The 19,024-nt window shown below is 38.2% G+C and overlaps 1 protein-coding gene and 1 non-coding gene across 2 annotated transcripts in view; one reads left to right on the top strand and one right to left on the bottom strand.

Annotated features, from left to right (window-relative positions):
- LOC132820740 (uncharacterized) overlaps positions 1–17,241 on the top strand; it is a 42,390-nt gene extending 25,149 nt beyond the window's left edge. The window contains exons 3-4 of the mRNA XM_060833009.1: positions 12,432–12,544; positions 15,996–17,241. Coding sequence (XP_060688992.1) covers positions 12,432–12,544; positions 15,996–16,160 — 278 coding nt within the window. The 3' untranslated portion in view covers positions 16,161–17,241. The remainder of the gene's footprint in view (positions 1–12,431; positions 12,545–15,995) is intronic.
- Positions 15,838–15,910, bottom strand: trnai-aau (transfer RNA isoleucine (anticodon AAU)). The gene has a single exon. It is a non-coding gene; the product is annotated as a tRNA-Ile (tRNA).
- Positions 17,242–19,024: the final 1,783 nt, after the last annotated feature.

Below are 19,024 nucleotides of genomic sequence, written 5' to 3'. Positions count from 1 at the left end.
AAGAAAGACAATCAGAATGAATGGAAAATGGTCTGCCCTATTGTCACTTTAAAAAAAAGCTTACATTACGGTGATAGATTACACTTCAGTGTCAAAATATTTTCTGTGCAGTACTAGTTTTAATAAGGTTAAACGGAATCAACATTTGTAGCTCCAAGCGCCATTCAGACAACAGTGCACAAAGACATATTAGGTGTAGATTAGACTTGCTGCTGGACCAGGTAGAGAGGGTATTTGAGTAGAAACCGTTTCCACTCAATGTTACCTTGAAAAAACATTCTCCCAAGTTTCCTTAAGCTTTCTGAACCTTCTCATTGCATTCTTACTGGTCTTGTTTGTATGAGTCAGTTTGAAAACTACCATGTAACAACTGAACATTTCCAGGGTTCAGACCACAAATACATTCAGGGTAACATAGCATGACATTTATTGCCCTTCCGTACTTTCCCTTGCAAAGATGGTGGTGAGCTGCCTTCTTGAACTATTGCAGTCCACCTGTTCTGGGTTGACCCATAAGGCCATTAGGGAGGGAATTCCATGATTTTGATCCAGCAACACTGATGGAATGGCAATATATTTCCAAGTCAGGGTGGTGAGTGGTTTGGAGGGGAACCTGAAGGTATGGCATTCCCATCCATCTAGAAGGACAAGAGCAGCAGATGTAAGTGATCGTAGGTTTGGAAGGCTCCAAGGATCTTTGGTGAATTTCTGCAATGCATCGTGTAGATAGTATACACTATTGTGCAGTAGTTGCTATTACAGGAGTCTGGAGGCATTATATAGTAATTTTTAAAAGCAGGAAACATATTCTAAATTCTTCTAACTTGTTTTGGGAATGTAACATATCCTTCTCCCTTTCCTCAATGTCAACGCCTTCATATTCCATGAATCACTGATCATACATCCTCACAGCAACAATATTTCTGGGAGAGAGCAGGTAGTATGTGGAGGCATTTGAGTTTTAGAAAGATGGGACTGGATGAAGCAACTGGCATCGACGGGTGAATTGCACCCAATTTTTTGTTGTCCCCATGCATGAGGGATGGGAAAAGAAAATTCCAATGTCATCTCCCTTTCCTTTGACTCTTCATCATCCAGGAAGCTGGCAACCAAACCAGAATGTAAGAATGTGAGAGCATTCCCTTCTTGAATTTGAAGAAATGGAAACAAAGGATAACTGTTTAGGTGATCAGTTACTAAGTTGGCATTGGCACATTGATTTAGCCATCACCAACAGTACTCAGCTATATGCCCAGAAAATATAAGGGCTGAGAGTTTCAATGATGGTCTGTCATTCTGTTTCAATTTGTCCTGTAAGTAAATGGAATAAATGAGGATAGGTAAGGCTGGCAGCAAGAGATGAAGGATCTAATGGTATGCACTTTTGCAGTGGAGGAAGGGGTTTTAAACTTGTGAGTATATAGTGAGAGTGAGGAACATCGGACGACTATAGTGCAATAAGTTGAGTTAGAGTTGTCCTGCACCAGAACCTACAGTGAACAGTTATTTGGGGCAAATGTTGCTTTAAACAGTTGAAGGGTGCACTGGTATCCAGAGTGGGCAATGGGCAGAATTGAGAACATGTCCAGTGTATAAACTTGCCAGCTCACGTAAGTTCTTAAAATTATTGCAACATTAAGCCATGAGATGAGAAATGATTTCCAAGACAATAGTAATGGGACTGGTTAGACACTGTTGTTGTCTTATATGTCTAAAGTTAACAGTTTTAAAGCATGAAAACATTGCCTCTGTTAAAATAAAAGTGTCCTCACGCCACATGTTGCAAAGATTGTATTGAGGCTTATTTTGATAAGTTAAAATGATATGCCACCTTGTACGAGTCCTACAATAGCCATCATGACTATTCTCCTTTTAATACAAAAACTTTTAATTGTTAGTCTGAAGGTTTAAAGGACTTCTGCTCTTTGAGCTACTGCAAGTCTATTTAAACTGTTAGCAATGTATGCAGAGTTTTTTTTTGCTACAATCTTAGTGCAATGATTGCAAGCCATATCCTACGTGTTGCAACGAAAGGCACAGAATCTTTAATCAGATTATGAAAAGGTCACTTAAGGTCAAACAATATGTTGGACAAACTGTATAGATACCTAATTTTATATTTCTACTGAAACTAAATAATTAATGATTTAAACTTATAATATTGACCACTGTTGAATATATATTTCTACAACAAATTATGCACATGTTCCATTATTCCATACTTTCTGTAACACTTACGCTATGAGAGTTTGTTGATGAAACTTGAGTTGACAGCTAAGTAGCACCCTTGAATCTGACCCAGAAGCTTTTTGTTAAAATCCCCCACTATGCATATGGTCTCTAATGCTTGCTGACAATTCAGTCAAAGCCTGAGGGGCTGCAGTATTGCTGGAGGTGCTTTATTCAGGTACAACAATAAACCAAGACCCCATTCAGTCATCTCAGGTGAATAAAAACACAGAGCAATGTCCGCAGACAAGGAGAGATGTTTTGTCTATTTCCCTACCCTGTATCCCCCAGTGTCGTTGACAATATTTATTCATCAACTAACAAAACAATAACAAATGAGCTGGTCAACAACTGTTTGTGGAGTCTTGCTGTGCTCCTATTGGTTCCCATGTTATCTACAATGCAACAGTTATCACACTTCAAACCACTTCATTAATTGTAAAATACTTTGGAATATCATAGGCCATGAAAAATCCTATATGATTGAACATTGTGCCTTTTTTAATACCTTTTGTTAAACCATTGTATTCACCAGCTCACCATGAGTTGTATATCTCCTAATGCCTCCATTATATGTATTGATAAGAAAGAGCAGCAGTTTTAGGAAAACTACAACTTCATTAATACTCAGAAGCTATTGATTTGCTTGTTTTCAAAATGCAAAGTTCCTATGGAGAGTGAACTACTATAAGATTTTCAAATCCTTTATGCACTCTTTACAAGAATGATACTAACTTTTGCTACAGGTGCTAATTGTCATGTGATATGATACAAAGTCCTTTCAAGTAGATTATTTTCCTAATTTTCAATTCCAACCAGACACCAAGCTGCTATTCCTTCAGAGTATTTCAAGGTTGCCAGTGCTGCCAATACTGCTCTGTTTTCAGCCCATTTGGAGATTTCAGTGTAGGGTTGGAAGGAATATGGAAGTAGGATCTCACTTCTTCAATTGCCTTGTCATTCTTATGCAACCACATTTACTCAAGTAAGCAGGTAAAGTTCATCCAAAAGGTTCAACATAGCTGAATGATTAGATACATTTTTTAAAAAGAGAATTGTAGGAAATGTTGGTTTTGTGGTTATTCACAGGGCAAAGAGATCTGGTCCATAAACATGGTTCAACAAAATTCTTCATAATTAAAAACATTGGTCCGTTAGATATTTATAGAAGAGAACTTTTGCTTGCTGCAAGGGCTTTGCTTCAGCAAGTCAATTCTAAACTCACTGCAGTTGATTTCTTTCCTTTGTATTTAGTGTCAGGATGTGGGCAATTCTACTGGGCTAGATTATTGCCAGCGAGATGAGGTTCTGACTCTTTTGCTAGCATGAGATTTAAATCACATGTACACTGTCTGAAGGGCATTCTTAAAAACAGTTGCACTTTGGCCATTAGTCAGTTATCCCAGCTGCTTTTTGTCTTTCAGCCCCTTCTAACTTTGAGCATAGTGACTCAGTGGTTAGTGTTGCTGCTTCACAATGCCATGGACTCGGGTCCTATTCCAGCCTCAGGTGACTGTCCGTGCAGAGTTTGCCAACTCTCACAGTATCTATGAGAGTTTCCTCCATGTATCTCAGTTTCCTCCCCTAGACCAAAGATGTGCAAGTTAGCATGGATCAGCGATGCATAGTGTCCAGGGCTAGGTGCATTAGCCATGGTAAATGCACGGTTATAGAGATAGAGTAGAGGAATAGGTTTGGAGGGGATACTCTTCAAAGGGTTGGTACTGACTTGATGGGCCGATCTTTCCACAACAGGTGACCATACTATTTTAATATCGTCTGATATTAAAATGATAAATGATGAAGGGCTTATGCCAGAGACTTCAATCCTTGGATGCTGCCTGACCTGCTGTGCTGTTCCAGCACCACACTCTCAACTCTGGTCTCCAGCATCTGCAGTCCTCACTTTCTCCTAGTACTTCCCAGGGACTCCATGAATTCTAGCACATCGTCAGATTTCTTCCTCAAGCAGCAAGCAATAACAAGCCTTCTCCAGCTCAATGAAAGCAAACCTGTGTGTTGCATTGGTGTTTCTAATATTTCACCATCACTGGTCTCATAACAAGAAAAAACCTTAATTCTCTTAACCATTTAATTAAAATCAGTCTTGCAGTTTTACTTATTGGAATAGGATGTTAGTTAGGAACATAAAACTCCCAGCCCATGGAGTTCTTCACCCACAGCCACTTGCCTGCTGTACCCTCAGATGTCTGCTAGTCGGTGACATATGACTTACAAATATTTTTTTAAAGGAAGGGAACTTGCTGCACCAGCGCAATGATTGGGCTGTCATGGGATTTTAGTACAATATATATGATCCAGATACTAACTGCTAAAACTTAGTTTTGCTGGCCAGAGAGAGATTATTCTGCGCCAGTTCTGTTGGATTTGGGCAGGATGCAAATGTTATGTTCCTACTGCATTCATCTGATTGTAGTACGGGGCTGAGAGAGGATTGCTTGCTGCTGATTGTCTCTTTGTGCTGCCAGCTGCCTCTGCACTCAGCAAGGGCCTGAAGAATGCTGTGCTGCAGTCAACCTGTTCCTTCTAAAGGCAATCTGCGCTGAATAATATTGTTGTTAATTAGTAAATAAAACAACAGGGCAGAGAAAGGGTTCCAAGGTGATGGATGTGGTTGTGTGAGGCATTAGTTGTTGTGATGGGTGAGGGGAGAAATGCCAAGCATTCACAGCATGCCAAGGCCTTCAAGACCAGCCTCAGAGGGGAGCGAAGCAGCTGGCCAGAATGCCTATTCTCACAGTTTGGACCTGACGACATGGCAACAATGCCATCATTCAGACAATCTCACATCAGAAATCATATCTGCACACAACATCATCTTATACCCACCCACACCACCAAAACTACAGGCTGTTCAATGTACCAAATTCTCCAAGTTCAACCACAGCACCTCTTGGCACACAAGACTTAAGTCTAACATCTCAAATTCATCTACACAAAACTAGTGTAGCCAGTTTGACACCCGCCTCTTGCAGCATCCAACTATGGCAAATGCATCACCCAAACACAATGCCACACAGTCACTGACAGTGTTTTCTCTCTTCTGTAGGACAAAGTCACATACCTTAGGAAGGAGCAAAGCAGAGCCAGCAGGAAATCAGGACACTGGTGTTTCCTGAGCCCAATACAAGAGGTAGCTTAGCAGCACAGGTCAACTGTGATGAAGCCTGTTTATCCACTGTCACCAAGGTGATGGTGATAGCACGCCCCTGTCTTATGGCCCTTCTAAACTCCCAGCTGGTACTCACCCTGCTATCTGGCATCATAAGTACAGTAGTTCTGTTATAACACAATGGTTACATTCTCATACAATCCTGTTATATGAAAATCACATATCATCAGCTCCATTTAAACTAAAAGGCCCTGTTATAACTAATACACATTCTAAAACTTAGTGCTTCAGAAACAGTGTTCTCATTCATCAATCATGTTATAACAAATTTGTGCTCATTGTTTTAGCGAAATGCTCATTACAGCAGAATGAGCTGTAAGCTGATGATATGTGACCACGGACTGTTATTACCCCACATTTCATTGAGACCAATCTTCCCCACTGAATTGCTGATTTCAGACAGTGTAGAAGGTATAAAGGTTTGCATATATGTACAAACAAATTCAAGAATAGCTTCTTCCCTTTTGAATGGACCATTTTAATGTCAATGTTGAGCTCTCTCTGTACCTTCACAGTAGCTGTAACATTGTATTCTGCACTCTATTCTGTTACCCTAATGCCTATAAAACACACAAAACAAGACTTTTCACAGCATTGCAGTATATGTGACAGCAAAAAAACCCATCAAATCAGACATCCAGCTCCAAGTGAGAATGGGCATTTGTCAGAGTTTACTTTCTCATTCCCTCATACACTGTGGCCTTTGTACATGTTATATCTCATACTGACGTACTCTTTAAAACACCTGCTCATGATATCAATTATACAGCCAAGTCTCATACTCCATATTAACTCAGGATCACTATGTACTACCTTAAGTGTGCTTCACAATTGAAAATGAAAAACTTAATGTGAGGCCAGACACCGATTGCTTATTAATGTAATATTTATATGGAATAGCTATTTGTAATAAACATCTGCTGAATTCTTCAATAAGCATAACATAAACTGGGTGCGATTATATATGTGATAACATAACCATCAGGTAAAATGACCTGTTGGAGGCAAAATCAAATTATAATAGCAGGCAATCTGCATGTAAAATACAATATTTTCATTGTAGAAATTTGCAAAACTAATTGAAGGCCAATAGGGTAACAGCTCCGGACAACAGATAATTCAAAACTATCAGCATCAGTTTCTTGAAGTACAGACATCTGTAGAGATCGGAGATAGAGCACTGACCGCCAGAAAGTCAGACCTAACTTCCCTTTGATTGCAACACAAGTTCTTTCAGGATACAAGAAATGTCTAAGAAGGTCTTCCTTAAAAATGAAAATTCTGAGTTATAAATACAGTCAAGACAGTGCCCGCAACTACAGTCCCCGCTGCCCGCTGCCCACTGCCCGCCACCACCTCCCCCCACCCCCCACAGTATTATCGAGCTGCCATGGTGGAATTTGAACTCAGTTTTCCCAGAGCATTACCAGTTCAGTGAGATTACCACTATGCATCTATCTTATAACTAACTCGAAAGTAACTAACTGGAATAAGCATTCTGGAATAGAGCTGGAATCTATTTTCACTTGATCTTCACTTGCCATTGGAGAATACTGTAAATGACCTGAACTGTCTTTACACCAGGAAGTGGAGAATAAGTGCTATGTGTGGTTTTCATATGTGATGAACCTAGTGTGATACTCCTTGTTCCAATCTTACATGGGCTCCCTCCCATTACTCTCTTTCACTTCCATTAATGATATCATTGGTATTGCTTCCTTCTCTTGTCCAGAATTGGAAAAAAAAATCAATTTTGCTTCTGATTTCTAGCCAACTCTCACCGTCATCTGGTCCATCTCTGACTCTACTATTCACACTGATTTTATATTTATATTCCTCCTATGCCACAATTTTCACTTCCTTTGCCTTTTGATCTGAACATCCTTATTATCCATTTCACTTATCATCCTTCCCCCTTTGTCTACAGAATTAACTAAACAGCTCTAACTAAACACTCCAGTGGTGCATCACCACTAGGTTCACCACATAGAAAACCACACATAGCACTTATTCTCCACTTCCTGGTGTAAAGACAGTTCACGTCACTTACAACATTCTCCAATGGCAAATGAAGATCTAGATTCCAGCTCAGACCAGATTTTCTAGTTAGACAGTCATTACACCGAGAATAGGAGCTACGTATGGGTACTATGCAGAATCACCATCGTAGCAGCACTGAGCAGGGACAATGCAGTGTCTCCTCAATGCAGGTCAAACTTCTTGTTAGCCTGCCTATGAAAACTGATCAACAAAAAAATCATCAAAGGCAGATGATAGCAGTGGAGATTTGAATTCAGTTGTATGTTGGAGGTACACCGTGAACTCTCCAAAGAAAATCAACTGTAGACTTCAAGAAAAAAAGGATGATATTTTATTGGGCATTTGGAAAATTTTATTTCTATTTATTTGGAATCAATTTTGAAAGCCTCAATCAAAAATAATTTCTGAAGGAGTGAAGAGAGGTTAGCATACATTTGTTCAATAATGGATAGTTTTGTCAATGAAAGCAATTGAGACAGAAACTTGTACATCATTTTGAGAATGGTGCTGTTAAACATTTGAAACAGTAAAAGGGATAGATTATGAGATAGCAACAGGACAGTGGAATTAGTTTTAACTTGTGTGGAAGTAGCACAGACATAATGGGGTTGAATAACTTGCATTTGTATTGCAAATCTCTTTGGTTCTACAAAATTGTTAAATTTAATCTTTAACACAATGTTTTCCAAAAAAATCTATGTCCACAAAAAAAATGTGAAACAACATTAATCTTTGAGGTTGAATAAGAGTGAAAGTGAATAAAATAAAGGATGTCTTTTAATGCTGGAACAAGGAGTATCACACAAATTCCACAATGTAACAGGCATTAGTGTGACCCACATCACTACTCATAGATGTACCATCACTTTGGAGAAAATGAAACTTGTGTTAAAGGAGAAATTGTTCAAAGTGAGATCAAGCTCAGCAACTGTTCAGCTGTCCTTTCAAGGAAGGAGGGGAGAGCCTTCAGAGTTGGACCATCCTGCTGGGCAATGGATGTGCAGATGGATTGCATATCTATTGTGAAGAAGAGGTGACAGAGAAGGAAACTAGAAATTGTGGAACTGACAAAGAAGAATCATGACTGCAAATGGTAGAGATCAAACAAGGAAATTTTCTTTTCTCCCTTCATTCAGTCAGTTGGAAACAATTTCTCCTGCACCTTCTGTTTTTATTTCAGCTCTCCACAATCCACACTACGTTGGTTTATAAATGATATATACAATGATTTTCCCAGCAGCACCCATTTGTCTGTTGTAAATTCACTGAAATACCAAAAAACAATTGAAATACATCTTTCTATACTCTAACAAAATATTCTGCCTTTGAAAGATGGTTTAAATGAATACAGGTTTACTCAAAGTAAGTAATTCAAATGTACATTGTTTTTAAGGGTAAGTAGTATAATTTTGAAACAACTTCTCATTTCCTAAACATTATTTCCAAATGCTACAAAGGTCTTACACCAATGATTATTCTGAAGGTATACCCAAGAGGGGATACAGGAAATGCTCATGTAAACGAAATTGCTAACTACAGAAATGTGTGTATTATTTCATTCAATGACATAATCGTAGCACAATTCACTACAGAAATTCAGCTCCATAACTTTGGCTGGTTTCTTTAGAATAAAACCAAGACATCACCTCATTGTAGATCTTTAATCAGTAAAATGTTTCTCATTTGCTAAATCATATGCTGCTTTTTGATATTAGCACCACACCTTCAAAATTGAATTATATCCACACAGTAATAATTTTTTGTCAATTAATAAATTTTATTCTAGTTAATTTTATCCTCATCTTCACTTTGAAACTTACACCATTAACCTCCATTTAAGGTTTTGATTTAACATCACTTAGAGATCTGGAACATATATCAAAGGTGCAAATTTCCCGCACTTTGGAGATAGCAAAGAATACGATGTGAAGGATAAATAATTGGGTGATTGGTCCTTGAAGAGATACGCACACCCTTCTCACAACTTTAATGACTAAATGACAAGCAGGTGCATTGAGGAATTTTCCATTTCACCAATTGCACTTTAGTGTTCATTTAACAGCCTCTTCAGAGCTTTATCTTGCCACTTGCCTGATTACCTGCCTTCTAGGCAGGTGTAAAAGGTGGTTAGTCTCCCAACTAGAAAATCAGGACAATCTGCTGCCAGATTAGGAGGCACCTCCATTTGGGGTAGAGAAAGAGTCAAAAAGATAGCTGCTGAAAGACTCCCTGCAATTGCCTTCAATGCTTGTCTTTCTAAGACCCCAACCTCCAAAATGAAAAAAAAAACCTCACCTTATCACTGTTGGATCTCCTGAAGACTTCACAACAATCTACAATCTGTAGGACCCAGAAGCAACAGGCTTGTTTTTGCCTGGTAATGTCTAGCTGAGAAGCTCATGGGTCAACTCTCAACAATTAGATTTGAGCCTGATCCAATGAACTCTCTCAGTGGTAGGGGTACTAAGTCAATCATGACTGGCGACTCCAAGAAAATGTAAGTGTCATATATAATTTTCTCATCACTACCAGTTAACAAAAGTAACTGTTTAAGCCAAATGAAAATACAATAATGTATGGACTTTCTTGGTCCACATTGTTTCTCAATCTTTATTACTAATTTGCAGTTAATTTTTGTTGTATCTGTGAAAATCAAATTTCACCTCGCCTTTACTGAACAACCTTTGCAAAACACCAAGCTTTCTTTTCGACTTTTACTGAGCTTCTGGTGTCCATCATCCACTTTTGTTTTAAAAAATGAATCATTTCATTAGATTAATGTTTGTCTCTGTTTTCATTGATAGAACATAACCTTCATGTTGCAGGACAAGCTACTGTTTGTAATCCGATTACAACTACCTTGAGATAGCTTGGGAATCAGTACTAAAACAATTTAATTGTTAAAAATCACACAGGACCAAGTTATAGTCCAACAGGTTTAATTGGAAGCACTAGCTTTCGGAGCGCCACTCCTTTATCAGGTGGTTGTGGAGGACACAATTGTAAGACACAGAATTTATAGCAAAAGTTTACAGTGTGATGGAACTGAAAATTTACATTGAAAAATACCTTGATTGTTTGTTAAGTCTCTTATCTGTTAGAATGACCATTTAATTTCACTTTTCATTTGTAAATTACAAAACTTTTTTTTTAAAAAAAGTTACATTCTCAGGTTAACTTTAACAATTGGGGTCAGCCCAGATAATATATTGAAAAAAATAGTTTAATTTAATAAACAATCAAGGTATTTTTCAATGTATAATTTCAGTTACATCACACTATCAACTTTTGCTATAAATTCTGTGTCTTACAATTGTGTCCTCCACAACCACCTGATGAAGGAGCGGTGCTCCAAAAGCTAGTGCTTCCAATTAAACCTGTTGGACTATAACCTGGTGTTATGTGATTTCTAGCTTTGTACACCCCAGTCCAACACCGCATCTCCAAATCATATTAGGGAAAACTAGAGCACACTGGGGTGTTGAATGAACACACACTAACCAGTTGCCTTCCTGCATAATGAATCCTTATGTCAGGAACACAAGAAGTTTCAAACATAAAAACACTCCATCAAAGAAAGATTGAGTGGAAGTTTAGAAGATAGATTAGATTTGTAAATCCTGCAGGAGATGGATGAGTGTTGTCAAGAGGTAGCAATTATACAAGTTGGGCAATAGATGATGATGATTGTCAATGAAAGCCAGACAGAATATAACAATGAAAGATTCCTCGTATAAAAAAAGGCTAACAAGAGGAGGTCACAAGCTAAGAATTCTGGGATAAATAATGACTTGTTCCCCCACAGTCTGTCGACCATATACAAGGCAAAATTCAGGGTATGATTGAATAATGTTCATTCACCTGGATAGGTGCAGCTTTAACAATACTCAAGGAGCTCGACATCATCTAGAACAAAGCAGCCAGCTTATTTGATATCCCAGTGGCAGGGGTACTATCTACAAGATGCAGAGCAGAAACGTGGTATGGCTTCTTCAATAACAGTTTCTTGAGCCACATTCTCTACTGTCTCAAAGCATAAGGCAACATTCTGCAAGTTCCTTCCAAGCCCCACACCAGTCTGACTTCAAACTGTATTACTGTTCCTTCAGAACAAATTATACTGATTACCAAGATATCTCAAGGTAAAATAATTAGATTACAAGTGGTAGCTTGTCCTGCAACATGAAGGCTGGTTTACATGGATGAAAACTAAGACAAGTATTGTTATTGCCATTGATCAGAATCCTGGAATTCCTTTCTAACAGCACCAGTGTGCCTACACCCGAATGATTACAGCACTTCAAAAAGGCAGCTCTAAGGTGATTAGGAGTGGGTAATAAATTCTCATTATCCAACAATTCCCATATGCGATGAATAAACTTTAAAAAAATATTTATTGCAACAAAGTCCACCATGACATCAGCTAATTGTTGTTACTGGGAGATATTTGGCTGGAGATTGGCAGTGGCTTATAAACTTTTAGATTTTCCTGCATAACAGCAAGCTAGGTTAAGGTTAACTAGTACCAAGAGAAAATTGCTAGATTCCTTTCACGAAATTAATATTTTTATTTTCAAAAAATGTAGTAAGATTTAATCATTTGTACACCAATTCAACTGTCATTTTCACTGTTTTGAGACATTCAACCCAATTTAAAACCGGTTAGATTTTTTATTTGTCACTTACAGTTCCAGTGGATTTGTAATAATTATACATTGATAACTATAAATAATGTCATTTTATTTAACTTTGACAATTTGCTTTTGCCAGTTCACCACAGAATCTCATATTATTGTGATGCTACTCAATGCAGCTTTGATTCAAATTTTCAGAAGATGCATTAGAAAATAACCATATCTAAATTTAAACTCAATTTATTACATGAAATAGCAATGTTATACTGTGTACATAACTGGAATTACTGAAGTTGATAGCCATATTTAATGTAAAAATCTGCTCTCCCTTCTAGGTGATGTAGGGAAATCCCAAGCCTCTTCCTATCTAGCCACTTACGTTGTCATTGGTGTGGTTCTGGCAGTGCTGGCCATTGGCATGATTCTTCTGTTGCTACACTATGTTCATGTAAGTAACATGAATTTGCTTAACTTAATTCCCATTAGTATGTTTATGATTATGACTACACAAAGTATTTCATAAATATAGCTAATATACACTTAATCTCATTAATTTCTCCAATAAATGGATGATGTTTTGAATTGAATTATATTCATGCACACATGTTTACCCTCAAAATTAAATAATGATTTGGAGATTGAAAAATATGGAATAGGTATGCATCCCATTCAACAAGGAACTTTATCAGGCAACGGCTACAGTCCTCTAACATAATGAAAAATTCCAATGAACATTAAGAAACAAAACCACACCACATTAGGAGATTATGATCAGAAGGCCTAAAGCTCAGTTGAAGTAATTTCAACAAATGCCTTAAAGCAAAGAAGAGATGTAGAGACACAGAACTGTAGAGTGATAACTTCAGATCTTTGTTTTCTAGAAAACAAAGGTACAGCAAGCAATGGTGGCACATGCCTAATTGGGAATGACAAGAGATCAGTATTAGAAGAGCATGAATATCTCTGGAAGATATGGAGATAGAGGAGATTACAGAAAAAAAGACAAGACCCAATGAAGGAACTTGAAAACAAGGATGAGAACATTAAAGCGAAAGTATTACTTGACCAGTAACCAAAGCAAGTCATCAAGTACAGGGGTAATAGAGAAATTGTAATTGCAGGAAATTGAGTGACTTTAGATGGGCTCAGGTTTATGAAGGTAGACTGTGGCAAACAGACTGAAGCGTATTGGAAAAGTTGTTCTGAGAGGTATGAAAGGCAGGAATAAGAGTTTCAGTTCAAGGTGTGAGCTGAGACTGGAGCCAAGTCAGGTGATGTTATAGAGGTGGAAATAGGCAGTCATTATGATAGTATGAATATGAGGTTAGAAGCTCAACTTGTGATCAAGTGTGTCACAAGGTCGTGAACAGACAAATTTTATCTCAGACTTTTACCAAAGAGGGGGATGGAATCAGGAGCTGTGGATCCAAGTTTAGAACAGGTTTTGAAAAAAATAGTTTCACAGTTTTCACAACATTTAGTTCGAGAAAATGTTTGCTTCTCTTGTATTACATGTTAGATGGCTAGTCTGATAATTTATCAATAGCCCAGGATTCAAGAGAGATGATAGTGAGAGAGAAAAACTGAAGAGTCCTGAAGATGGGACACTAGGCTTGAAACATTAACAATGTTTTCTCTTGGCGATGCTGCCAGACCTGCAGGGTTTATTCAGCACTTTGTGTCTACTTGTTTGAGGTCTCCAGCATATGCAGATCTTTGTATTATACTGTTGTGATGGTGAGGACATCTGGATATTATCAAAATACATGTGAAATCTAATGCTTTGCCTTTGTATGATAACATCATGAGGCAACTTGTAATACGAACAAGAACGGAAAGGCAAAAGATCTGAAGTGATTTTTAAAAGATGCATGTGACATGAGAAAGAAGTCCTTTTCACTCAACAATCTGTGAGGGTGTGGAACGTACTGTCGGTAAGCGTGGTGGAAGCAGGTTCAATTGAGGCATTCATTGGACAAATATTTTGGAAAAATTAACATGCAAGGGTATGGAGCCAAAAAGCAGAGTGTTCGCATGAGGCATGACGCTCATTTGAAGTGTCATTGCAGGCACCATGAGCTGAATAGCCTCTCTCTGTGGTGTAAGACATTTGTGATTCTGTGATAGATATGAACTAGATTGAGATGAAGAACAGATTCCTGTGCAATATTTGAGGAAACAGGATGAGAGCATGGAGAAGAGACATTACAAGAGATTCTTTGCCTGTGATTAGATAGATGTGCATGGAACCATTTGGGAGCAGTCCCATGCAGCTGGGCAACAGTGGACAAACGTTCAAAGAGGATAGTCCACCCAATTGTTTCAAAGGCTGTGCACAGTTTGAGGATGAGGGGAAAGTGTATATCTTTGTAACAGTCCCATCAGATGTTATTTGTGATTTTGAAAAGATCTGTTTCAGTACTATGATGGGATCTACTTTTCATTGCAAATTACAATATCACATTATAATAGAGTTGAAGTAAGATAGGAAAATAGAATCATGAGTAATCTATACAGATTTTGACATGATACTGCAGTTACACAAAACCCCAGTTAGATCCATTTAGAATACTGTGAGCATGTCTGGCCACCACACCGCAGGAAGTTTTGGCCCTGGAGGGAGTGCAATGCAAGTTTACAAGAATGATAACCAAAGCAAGTTTTGAGAAGATTTGTAGCTCAGGTTGAGGTTCTAGATGTAGGTTTGCTCACTGAGCTGGAAGGTTCTTTTTCAGATATTTCATCACCATACTAGTTCCAGCTCAGTGAGCAAACCTGCATCCAAAATGACACCCGGACTTCAGGGGTTAAGTTATGAGGCAAAATAAGAAAAGTTAGTTTAAGGGGTGATCTAATTGAGGTATTCAAGACACTAACAGGGAAAAACAGGATAGATAACCACTTGAAGATTCTAGAACCAGGGCAAGGTGTAAGAATTAAGGCTAGGCCATTCAGGAGAAATATGTTAGAAAGCATTTCTAAATGCTAAGAGGAGTGGAGGATTCAAACTCTCTTCCTCAAAAGGCAGTTGATGCTATTTCAATTGTTAAAAATAAAGCTGAAACTGACAAGTATGTATTAAGTAAGAGTATCAAGGGATTTGGATCCAAGGCAAGCTTAAAGAATTATGCCACAGATCAGCCATGATCTTATTGAATAGTGAAGCAGACTGGAGGGACTGAGTGACTTACTCCTTTTCTTAGGTTTGTAGATTCTTGTGCCCAGTGTAGAATTTAATTACGTCATGACAAAAAATGATAGATCTCAGTTTTGAATATTTCAATAGGCCGATCAGTTACAGCCTTTTGTAGAAGGCAGTTCTAGATTTTTATCACTTTTTCTTGTTCCTAATACTCATTTGTGCAAAGATGAGTTTAGATTAGATTAGATTAGATTCCCTACAGTGTGGAAACAAGCCCTTTGGCCCAACAAGTCCACACCGACCCTCTGAAGAGTAACCTACCTAGACCCATTTCCCACTGACTAATGCACCAAACACTATGGACAATTTAATATGGCTAATCACCTGACCTGCATATCTTGGACTGTGAGACAAAACCGAAGTACCAGGAGGAAACCCACGCAGACACGGGGAGAATGTGCAAACTGAATACAGACAGGCACTTGAGGCTGGAATGAACCTGGGTCCCTGGCGCTGTGAAGCAGCAGTGCTAGAAAAGCAGTGACAAACGCAGACCCTGCAAGGGCAACCCTACCACTTGTGACCTCCAATGCTACACTTGGTTAGTATGGGGATTGAACCCACAACCTCGGCATTATTAGTGCCATACTCTACCACCTGAGCTAACCAACCAACACTATTTTTTCTCTCATCAAAAAAGCCTTGAAGAAAGTATTAATTCATGTTTTCATTTCCTTTCATTTTTTTTGTTTTCCAGGAGAGGAAGTCTAGAATCAACATTCCAAACCAAATCAACATTATCCTGAAAAACACAGATGACACCGATAACCAGGACAACAAATTACCGCTCAACAGGCCAATGGTAACCAACAGTCAATATGAAGACACAGGCATTGATTATATGAGTGTCTCACTACAGTGATAATATTCAGTTTCATCGACAGACTAAAAATTCACCAGTTTTGAGAAGACTGGATCATTTTGTGCTTTTTCATTGGTGAAATCATGCACCAAGTATTAGTGAAGAAAACATGTTAAGGATAAGATGTGAAAACTCAACACATGTAGCTATCAATCATACTTAAATTTCCAAAGTTGCCATTGTGTTTAAAAGTAATTCATTGACACAGAATCGCAAGTAAACCTTGAAAATATTCTGCAACGTTATGACATTTTTGTTATGAAAATTTATTGCATCTGTATTAAGAATCTGTTGTTAAAATGATCCACCACTTCTGAAGGTATTCTGGATAATTTCCAGACACTGATGCCAATACTTATTTTAGCCATAAGTCATCTTGTTCAGATAAGGTATTAAAAACATATACAGCAAAATTCAAATTAAACTTCTTTGCTTCAAATATAGGCAAATGTTGAAGAAATTAAGACATGAAAACATTATTCTATAATTTCTAAAATCACTTATTTTGTTAAAAAGCTATTGTTTCATATTCAGTTACATGGTTTTCAGTTTCACACCTTGCCTCAAGAAGCCTTTTCCCTGACCAGTCTCTAGGCTAGAACTGGATTTGTTCAAACTAGATGCAGCAATAAAAATTATTCCTGAACAATAAAACAGCCTCTGTTTCAAACACTGCCCTACCTAATGTACAACAGCTTTTCCTTGCTAAGGAGAAGGCACATTAAAATTATTTTAAGTTAGTAAATTGTGATAGGTTTTGCATATCAATTTAGTCTGTAAACAGTTTACATGCTTAACTCTGCATGATGTGAAGAGGAATCTAGGGCTCCAAGAATTCTTAACCTGGTTCAGATTCATTCATTCAAGATAATTTCCCAGTCAGTGGAATCTAGCAGAAACACATTGGCAGCAAGAAAATTCAGATTTGTACAAAGGATTTACAAGGACGTTGCTGGGGTTGGAGGGTTTAAGAGATAGGGAGAAGCTGAATTGGCTGGAACATTTTCCCCTGGATCCTCAGAAGCTGAGGGGTGACCTTACAAATGTTTGTGAAATCCCAAGGGACATGGATAGGGTGAATAGCCAGATCTTTTTCTCGGCGGGGGGGGGGGGGGGGGGGGGGGCGAACCTAAACTTGAGGGTATACGTTTAAAGTGAGAGGGGAAAGACTTAAGAGGGATATGAGGGGCAACCTTTTTATTCAGTGAGTTGTATGTCTATGGAACATTTAAGATTCCCTACAGTTTGGAAACAGGCCCTTCGGCCCAACAAGTCCACACTGACCCCTTGAAGAGTAACCCACCAAGGCCCATTTTTCCTCTAACTAATTCACCTAACACTATGGGCAATTTCACAGGCCAATTCACCTAGCCTGCACATCTTTGGATTGTAGAAAGAAACCCGAGTACCCAGAGGAAACCCATGCAGACACAGGGAGAATGTGCAAACTCCACACAGACAGTCACCCGCGGCTGGAATTTAATCTGGGATGCTGGTGCTGAAAGGCAGCAGTGCTAACCACTGTGCCACCGTGCCACTATCTAGATGGGTATACAGATAGGAAGGGTTTAGAGAGAGAGAGATGAGCCAAACGTTGGCAAATGAGACTAGATTAATTTAGGATATCTAATCAACATGAATGAATTGGACCAAATCCATGCAGTATAACTCTATGACTCTATTCTTCCTTTGTAGAAAAGATACCATGATTTTTAGAAAGCTTTCAATGTCTACAAAAAAGTGCATTTTGAAGACTTGTTAAACAACGGTCAAAATGTCTTCATACTTTCCATTTAACTTTCACTGTATTGTATTTCTCATTGCCTTATGTTTGCATAAGCCTGAAGGGCTTATGCCTGAAGCGTCGATTCTCCTGTTCCTTGGATGCTGCCTGACCTGCTGCGCTTTTCCAGCAACACATTTTCAGATAAGCCTGTTAATGACTGACAAGGAATCACAGTATCCACCCTTCAGCATGGTTAAATTTATCATGCATTTTTAACTTGTTCTGGACATTTGTGTCAATGTTTAAACTAGTAATGATTAATAGTGATCAATTTAAAGGAGTTTAAGATGGTATGCTTGGATGAAAATCATTAATAAATTTTTGTGCAGTACTTATCACCTTTCTTCATAGGCAAGATTATTGTATTCAGCCAATGTTGAGCATATTAAAACTTTATAATAGAATTTTACATCAAAAAAGAGGTTGTTTGTCTACTATATTTACTGCAGTACAGGTATTTGAATGTTTTAGGTTGTGTTGACTGTTGGAATGAAAGTGTGAACGACATATCAGCAATGTAATCTGAAAAATATCATTAACACCAGTTGGATTTTGGTGACGTTAATAAAAAAATGTTTCCTTCACCCCAGTGGCTGAAGGGATGTTTTACTTCAGGATATTGTAGTTGCTCCAACTCTCTGTAGCCAGTTTCTCATATCAGATGTATGTTGGTCACTCACATGGTTCATCATCCTGAAGACAAAGGCATATGTTTAACTTAAGCTCTGAATTTAAAAGATAAGATTGCCAACAATCAATGAAAGAACAGTTACAAAGGTGGCATACCTGTTCAGATGTACAGCCATCCAACATGAGGTCACTCTTGAAATTAAAGGCACAGAGCCACAGAATGTGGAAGAGTTTGATGTTACAAAAGCATCACTGCTTGTTGTTATTAACAAAGTAATTCCAGAAAGCCTCCATACTTGAAGGAAACTGGAAACTGAGTTAAAATAGTGCTGTTCCCTCTTGCTATTAACACCATACCACACAAAAAATGGATATCGTACATTTCAAGAAGTGGAATGTTATTGGATGAGAAATCTGGTGAGGTCTGATTTGATGTTGAGAGCATTGC

Source organism: Hemiscyllium ocellatum, chromosome 12, assembly GCF_020745735.1.
Source record: "Hemiscyllium ocellatum isolate sHemOce1 chromosome 12, sHemOce1.pat.X.cur, whole genome shotgun sequence".
NCBI lineage: Eukaryota > Metazoa > Chordata > Chondrichthyes > Orectolobiformes > Hemiscylliidae > Hemiscyllium > Hemiscyllium ocellatum.
Note: the sequence above shows the minus strand (reverse complement) of the source record. Positions and strands in the feature narration are given on the sequence as shown.